This window comes from Podarcis raffonei, chromosome 7 (assembly GCF_027172205.1).
Source record: "Podarcis raffonei isolate rPodRaf1 chromosome 7, rPodRaf1.pri, whole genome shotgun sequence".
NCBI lineage: Eukaryota > Metazoa > Chordata > Lepidosauria > Squamata > Lacertidae > Podarcis > Podarcis raffonei.
This window is the reverse complement of record NC_070608.1, coordinates 46,467,520-46,475,940: the sequence shown is the minus strand read 5'-3', so window position 1 is coordinate 46,475,940 and position 8,421 is coordinate 46,467,520. Positions and strand designations below refer to the sequence as shown.

Here is an 8,421-nt window from a genome sequence, read left to right as displayed (position 1 = left end):
ACACTGGAAGTTATCACTACAATTTACTAGGAACTACAGAAGTCTTCCCAATAAAATATCATTTCTATTTGATAGCCTAGAATGTGGGGGAAGGGCTTGGCATATTATTATTATTATTATTATTATTATTATTATTATTCAGTTGCCAACTACTTATCTAATTGTTCCATATTTTACACAGCTTCCCCTTCCCTTTTACTACCTAGTCAGGTAAACTTGAAACCTATGTAAATTATGGTAATAGAATACAGGTGATGCACATAACACATATGTACTAAAGAAATATATGTATATTTTATTGCATAGTTCAGAAATTGTAGAAAGTGCTTTTCTATTATACAACCTAGAAAGTTAACCTCTCACAGCAAGTGAAGCTGAAAAAGTATCCTCTGGGGGGGGAAGTATTTCATTGGATACAGTGTGTACTTCAAACTCCATAAGAAAACCATGATAATTTATCATGAAATATCTTTAGTATTTTCTAATATTTAGAAAGTCAAAATATGGTTCTTCTAAGGGCACTACTGCAAATTGGACCTTAAGACAAGTAAACGCTGCTACAAGTCACCTAGACAGCCATTTCCATTTTAATAGCTGGATGAGGATCATAACCTTCTAGTTCAAAGTCATCCGCATTGAAGTCATTGATGTTTTCAACATTGCGAAGAATTTTGAGTTTTGGAAAAGGTCTTGGTTGCCTCTGAAGCTGAAATTTTAAAGTAGAGTTGGTTACTTCAGAGGGATGGCATTCATATAAAATTGACTAATTATGCAAGGGGTATTCACTTTAGCAACAAATTTCACAATGGCATTTGTTTTAAATCATCTCATGTTAATACTTGTATAATTAAACATTATACTTGTTTAGGAGTATTAACTGCACACATAATGACCAGTAGTTGCTCTGCTGCTGCTATATCTACCCACAAATGCTCCAATATAAGCTCAATTAGTCAATGCTGGGAAACATTTTGGCCAGATTGTGCCTGTTTTGTCTCCAGCACTTGCAGAAATGTGAACAGTCCAATAAACTGCACAGCCTTTCACCTTTTAGTAAGCTGTGTTCAACCCACTCAAAGCCCATAATGTATTGGTCATGTTCGGCAGCTCTTATATTATTAAGCAAATGACAAGCACTATGAGTAATACGTTCCATCATTCCTTTAACTCCAAGACTGAACTATTTCAATATATATAGCAATGGAAGGAAATACACAGTGTGAGTAGTAAGGCTGGCTATTTGCCAAACTATTTTGGATATTTACCTGGATTTTCAAAGGTTCGATATGATTCAGGTAAATATGAGCGTCTCCTAGTGTATGTATAAACTCGCCAGGCTATATAAAAAAGAAACACAGCCTTAATATTAGAAATAGAATGAACAAGAATATACAGGGTGGCCCAGAAGTAGGTATACTGCTTTAAAATCCACATTCTTTGTTCTTGACTCTAGTTCTCATCATTCACAATATCAGTAAAGGAAAAAAATAATTAATAGTATAGCTACTTTTGGGCCACCCTGTACATGCTGATATATTTCTTAAGCAATATTGCTCTAACCAGATTCCTCAACAAGCCATTTAATACACACAAAATCAGATGTTATATTCCTTATTCTGAACTGGTTTGAATGCAAGTTAATACATTACAATAAATGTGTACAATAACCTTGGTCTGCTATCACAAGCACATGAAGGAGAAATGTTTGCACACTCTAGATAAAATCTGTCGTTCATAATTTTCTAGTGGATATCTGCCTCATTAGAGTAGCAGCTATAAATTGTTAACATTAATGACTTTCTGTGGGATAAATTGTTCTACTGGCTCAAGAAGCAGCCGCCCACATATGGTGCAGTCCTGTATGCTGTGTTTACAGAGACTAAGGTGCTTAATGGTTCCTACAAGTCCATATGACAACATCCATTCTCTGCATAACTCTTCTGTCTTGAGCTTAATCCGCTGGGGCCAACTAACAGAAATCCTACATGTGAGCAGCACTCTCCCAGCAAGATGGAGCAGAACCCCACAAGTTTTTCCCACTTGAAGAAAGAACAGGTTGCACTTAAGGACCTGAACAAAAGCCAGCACAGCATGCCAGGAAGATACAGGCAGGCTAGTCTGGCACTGATTTGCCCTGCTGTACACAGAAATAGCTTTTGGAGATACACAGAAATAGCTTTTGGAGAATTATCAGAACCTGGGAGTTGCTCTGCACCCTGTGCTGTATGATCACAAAGAGCAGAATTACAGCCATGGAAAATTCAAGTGCTTCTCACAACGGGCACAGGAAATGGAGTTTGAACATCTGTACCTTGATCCATTGTGCTTATAGTGATGAGATGTTTAACTTTGCTATAAACATTTCCCAAGTTCCTAATAACAATCTTTTATAAACAGAAATATTAGAACAGCAGCTGTATTAACTTTCAGGACATTTTGGCAACATCACAACAGTCTTCCGATTCTCAAATTATGGCAGCCAGTGGAAGATACAAACAAGCACATTGGACTATAAAATGCTTGACCTGATAGAACCACTGACAGAATTCTTTTTCTACAAATTACGCCATCACGCTACTTTTGACTCTTCACTAGTTATAGTAAGAGGCCATCCAAATAATGAAGGCTGAGATCCTACACACACTTAACAGGGAGTCAAGTGACACTGAACTTAAGAGGGCATACTTCTGAGAAGTGTATACAATTGCACTGTCAAAGAAATATGAAACTTGTTCTGATGTTCAACACCATGTACACATTTTCAAGTTTTTCATTTATATACCCTCCATTTAACAAAGTCTTCATATACTACTACATTCTTTCTAGTTTATTTATTTTTTATTTTGAAAATGGCAATAGATAAAAGCATTAAAAATACCTTCAAGCCTGTAACATGGGCAACCATTGAAGTGAGCAATGAGTAACTGGCAATGTTGAAAGGTACTCCTAATCCCATATCTCCAGAACGCTGATACAGCTGACAAGAGAGTTCACCATTTAAAACATAGAACTGGCATAGAGCATGACATGGAGGCAAGGCCATTGAGGATATATCTGAGAAGCAAACAACACAGCAAAAATTACAATATGTCCAATGGCAAAATTCCACCCACAGTATGATCTTATTGGCTTTGTTTTGTAAACTAGCAATTACCATTTCCCAACATAGCAACGGTGTGTCATTGTTAGAAAATGACAAAAATGGAAAAAGAATGTTAAAACTAAATTCTAAAGAACTGGCCAGTTCTTAATACATTTGTGTAGAGTATTGTAGTGGCAGCTTGAGAACAATCCCTTTTCCCAGGTGAACACAGTAGTTTGTTGATTATTTTATAAAGAAAAGCGGAGTGTATTTTATAATTTAAAAATACATTTAAAATATATTTTACTTTGATCATAACCACAAGGCATACAAAAGCCAACAAGAAGTCAGTTTACAAACAACATATGAAAGCTATTCCACCGTTTTTGAGAACAGGATTATCATGCACAACTACAAGGTACAATGACATTACATAATTAATTCCATAACCATACCTTTAGGATTCCATGCACACATGATTATTCTTCTGTTATCTGGATTGTTTCTGATTGTATCAATTACTTGCTGCAGCTGATCTACTCCTTGCCCTGTGTAATCTGAAAATATGGAAGGAAAAGTATGACAATGTGACAACTGATAAATTTTTAATTATCTGTGAAACTGTCAATTGTCAGGCTCATTCTTAGGAGGCAATTCATATCATTTATTTTCATACTACCCCACTAAAATTTACAAAACTACTTAATAGTGAAATAATTTTCCTCTACGAAGAAACACAAAGGTTCTGAATGCACAGCAAGGTTGAATCCATCAGTGCTTTTTCTGGTACTACTGCTTTTTCCTTGCTCGTGAAACACAGAACCTACAGTAATACTGCCCCTTCAGTCTATGACTTCACACTACTTTTATGCTAACTTTTTCCTTACTGTGTTCCCTCAGTGCATATTTCCAAATGAACTTATGTGTGCCGTTTACTATTATTGATGGGAATGGCTTGAATGATGAAGAACTATTTTTGACACGCTTTTACCCCCACCACATCTTTAACATAAGAAAGGTGGGAGTCTGTGAGAAGGAAGTGATTGTGATAGTATTTATATGCATGCCCTCTGCAGCCATGTCTAGTACCTTTCTGCTAAGGTACTATATACTTTTGTGTACTCTTTATTTACCCAAGAATCTCCACAATAATATGTGAAATGGGCAAATGAACAGAAAGGCATCTTTTAGGAACATTAATTCTTTCCCAGTGCAGCTGTACTGAGGGTGGGGGGAGATGTACCATAGAGAGGGAAATGTGTTCTATTTAAGGCATGAATGCACTATTTTACCATAATCTCTTCAGTACCTAGAATACTGGATTTTCAATTAAGCAGTTAATCCTGTCCTCAGTACGGAGGATACCTAAATATAGGAAACCAATGGAATGTGTCATTACCTGTATGCATATCTTTGTACTCAGCTCCAAAATGTCTCCACTGGAAGCCATAAACTGGGCCCAAGTCTCCTTCCTCCCTAGAAAAGAATCCCTGTTTGTCTAAGAATTCACGAGAACCATTGGCATCCCAGATCTTAACACCTTTTGCAGAAAGTTCTTTTGCATTTGTAGAACCCTGTGGGGGGTAAAAAAAGAAATATTTATTAATGTTAATTAAGAACATTTTTTTAACACTACAGGAACAAAGATAGCAAGGGTGATATAGAAGACTTGAACACACACAAAAAGGACCACCATACCTTGTCAAACCTAGCACACAGTAAAAATTTAAATCTATCTACTAGTTCTGAGCTAAAAGTAATACATAGAATATTGCTGCATACTAGTACAGACCAATTATATACCATACCTTGATAAACCAAAGTAGTTCTTCAAGTACTCCCTTCCAGAAAACCCTTTTAGTTGTTAGCAATGGAAAATTATCTGAAAATAAATTTTAAGAAAGTTAGAGCAGATAACGAGAACATCTGTAATTCATCAGTACAGTGGTACCTCAGGTTAAGTACTTAATTCGTTTCGGAGGGCACCACTTTAGCTAATGGGGCCTCCCGCTGCTGCCTCTCCACCGCCGCGCGATTTCTGTTCTCATCCTGAAGCAAAGTTCTTAACCTGAGGTACTATTTCTGGGTTAGCGGAGTCTGTAACCTGAAGTGTCTGTAATCCGAGGTACCACTGTACACATTTAAGAGGAATGAAACATTACCTACCAAATATATTAAATATGGACAGAGCAATTCTATTTGTAGGAAGGAGCAGAGAAAAGAAGAATCTATGGTAGACCAACTGTTACATCTAAAGGCCAATTGTTTTGCTGCAGCAAGGGAAGAAGGTGGATTATGGTTTTATTTGTTCTCCTTTAACCTTTACCTTCTGCCCAATGGACTCCAGTGAGACAATTTACTATGTCATATCCAGATCTATTACGGTGGTAACATCAGAGCAGCAAAATCTGGTGGATTCACAGCCTATCCTGTTTCTGGATTTGCTGCCACCAGAGGGAGGTCCACCGAATCATATGCACCTGTTAAAACACCCTTTCAGGAAGCATCAGATTGCCAAAGTGACCTCCCAGGGGCGCAAGTGTTGTATAGAGATCCAGGGCTGTCCAGAAAAGAGCCCCCTCTCGACCTCACTGATGTGGTCCAAAGGAAAGCAGAGCAATACATTTGGCACCAGCTTGGCTGCAGGAGTTGCCAGAAAGGAGGCATACAAGGTGCCATCCAGCCATCTTAGGGACTCCACTCCAGATTTGTGTAGGCCTTAGCCTTTTCTTCTCCCCAAGATATCAAGCAAGGCAGCAGAGGTTTAGCACCAGAGCTTTCCTTCTCCTAGATGGGCCAACTTCCCAGTTTGACCCGCCTTTCCTCTACAGCACCCTGGATCAAAAGAAGCAGTCCTGGGTCTGGATTGCTCCAGACTGTCTATGACAGGGGTGCCAACTTAAATAAAATATGGGCGGTGGAGGGTAGCAGGTAAGCCCACATAGCGTGGTGCACGCCCATCAACTTTGGGGGCTCAAATATTTTATGGGAGGGAGCCGAAGGCCGCAAGATGAGAGAAATGGTACGATTCTGACATTTAACTTTTGGCTTGTGCCAATAATCCTGGAATCGGGGAGTCGGGAGCTGGGAGGGAAATAATCGCGCGCACATAAACAAACACACTCAAAATGCGCTCTGCCGTTAATAATCCGGTTTTTGGCGGGGAAACGCTGCGTCCTTCCTCTGCTGCTGCTGCTGGGAGGAAGTGAAAACAGGGCGGCGTCCATTCCTTCCTCAAACAAGGAAAGAAACCCCACGAACGAACATTTTAAAGAGGTTTAGGGCTTTATTTTCATGGTGTCATCAGTCCCACTACGCTTGCGGATTGCTAGGTATCGAAGAGCGTCTCCACAGGACCGAGAGGCACCATTATCCCCTCAAAGGAAGGAGCAGCGTCTCCTCGTTTCCTTCTGCTGAGGGGGAAAGAAAAGAGCCGGCGCCGAGTGAGGAGAGGCTCACCTCGGAGGCTGTAGCGCGCCTGCAGCCCGAAGACGGAGAGGGTGCCGGTGCCCGTGCGGTCCTCCTTCCTGTGCCCGAAGCGCAGGATCTGCTCCACTTGCCTCAGGTACTGGAGCTCCCCGTGAGGCGCTGCCGCGCCGGAGGACTCCTCGCGAGGGCCTTCGGTCTCGGCCACCACAGCGGGCATAGCGAAGAGACGACGAGGAAGCGGGCGGGAAAACCCAGCGCGACGACAAGGGCCTCCCGCTTCTGAAGAGGCGCAACTTCGGAATTGGCGCGCTCACCCACCCATTTCCCCTCCGAGCCAATAAGAGAGATGTGGAGGCGGGCATCGCTGCAGATCCCGCTTTGCTATTGGCTGTCACGTTTCCTATATCCTCCGCGGCTCTTGTTGAAGGGAGATGCGTTTTCTTCTCGCCGCCCGCGCAGTCGGTCGGTCTTCTGAGCGGGGACAACTATTAAAGTTGCAGTACCCTTTGGGCGGCGGGGGTTTCCCTACAACGAGCATGCTCAGTCCTCATTAGGCTGGATTTTGGGGTCCTCTCCTTTGGAGCGCTGTGAGGGGTCTCTTAATAATTTAACAACTTTAGTAAACTACAATTTTAGGGATTATTTGGTGGAAGCCATGACTGTTAAAGTGGTATAAGTACGGTTTAAATGTGTAGTGTGGATATAACTGGTTTTTCTCTTCCACACTTTATAAATTCAAGCTTATATAGTTGGCCAATGGGTGCCAAAGAAAGATAGAACATTCTTTATGTACGCAACAACAGCAGCAAGAATACTTCTTGCCAAGTACTGGAAGACACAAGATTTACCCACCGTGGAGGAATGGCAGACGCAAGTGATCGACTACATGGAGATGGCTGAAATGACTGGCAGAATCCGCGATCAGGGAGAAGATTTGATTGAACAGGACTGGAAAAAGTTTAAGGACTATTTACAGAAATATTGTAAAATCTTGGAGTGCTAATATGATGTGGGAAGTGAAGGTAACAGGGTTTGTGTGACTTGGTTAAAGGTGAATTAAAAGAAGAATGCTAAAAAGGATAGGGGGTTATGAACAGAACATTATTATGTCACAGTATATAAGAGGAGATATGGATTAAAAAAAATGGAAAATCGGGACATAATAATTAGAAGAATGTAAAATTAAGTATTAAATAAGGTTTTGAATTTGCTGAATTGGATTGGAATAAAGAGGAACACAAAAAAGGGGGATGTGAGGAGGTCAAGACAGAGGGGTATGGAACTTTAGAAATTTAAGAAAAAGGGTTTTTCATTTTTCTTTTTTTTTCTTTTTCTTTCTTTTTTCTGCTATATATTTTTGTTTTTATGCTGTTTTTGCTTTTTATATGAACCTTATCTATGGAAAGGATACATTTTGAAATGATGAATCTGTTGTTTTGTAAAATGTTAATAAAAATTTATTAAAAAAAATATAAATTCAAGCTTATATGAACGATGGTGATTCTTAATCGGTTTTTGAAATCGGGAATATTCTAATATCAGGAAATATACCTATAGATTACGTTGGATAACAGTATGGAGTATAGCTGATTTCCCATGTTACGTTCTTAAAACGCAAGTGCAAAATTGACTGCACCTGCATTCTTACAATGTATGAACGGTCAGATAAGATGCATTGCTGAGTAAAACTCAAAATCTTGTTCCAGCCATGTCCAACTATTTGAATATCACAAAGAATACAATATTAATTTTGCATAAAGTCACTTGCTCTTCCTTTAATAGGAAATTGCCTGGATTTGGCCATGAAAACAAAATACAGAAAAAGGATCTTTGCTGGTCTATAAGAAAATTTCCAAAATCCCTCATAGAACAATACGTTTATTAGACCAGCCTAATAAAGAGTTCTGGAG

At 39.7% G+C, this 8,421-nt stretch overlaps 1 protein-coding gene across 1 annotated transcript; it reads right to left on the bottom strand.

The window, feature by feature from the left end:
* Window positions 1–272: 272 nt before the first annotated feature.
* On the bottom strand, window positions 273–6,837 carry TYMS (thymidylate synthetase). Its single transcript, XM_053396425.1, has 7 exons — window positions 6,542–6,837; window positions 4,891–4,964; window positions 4,482–4,656; window positions 3,538–3,639; window positions 2,879–3,054; window positions 1,266–1,337; window positions 273–706 (listed from the first exon to the last, which is right to left on the bottom strand). The coding sequence occupies exons 1-7, from the start codon at window positions 6,726–6,728 to the stop codon at window positions 569–571; spliced, it is 924 nt and encodes a 307-aa protein (XP_053252400.1). The 5' UTR covers window positions 6,729–6,837; the 3' UTR covers window positions 273–568.
* Between the last annotated feature and the right edge of the window lie 1,584 nt (window positions 6,838–8,421).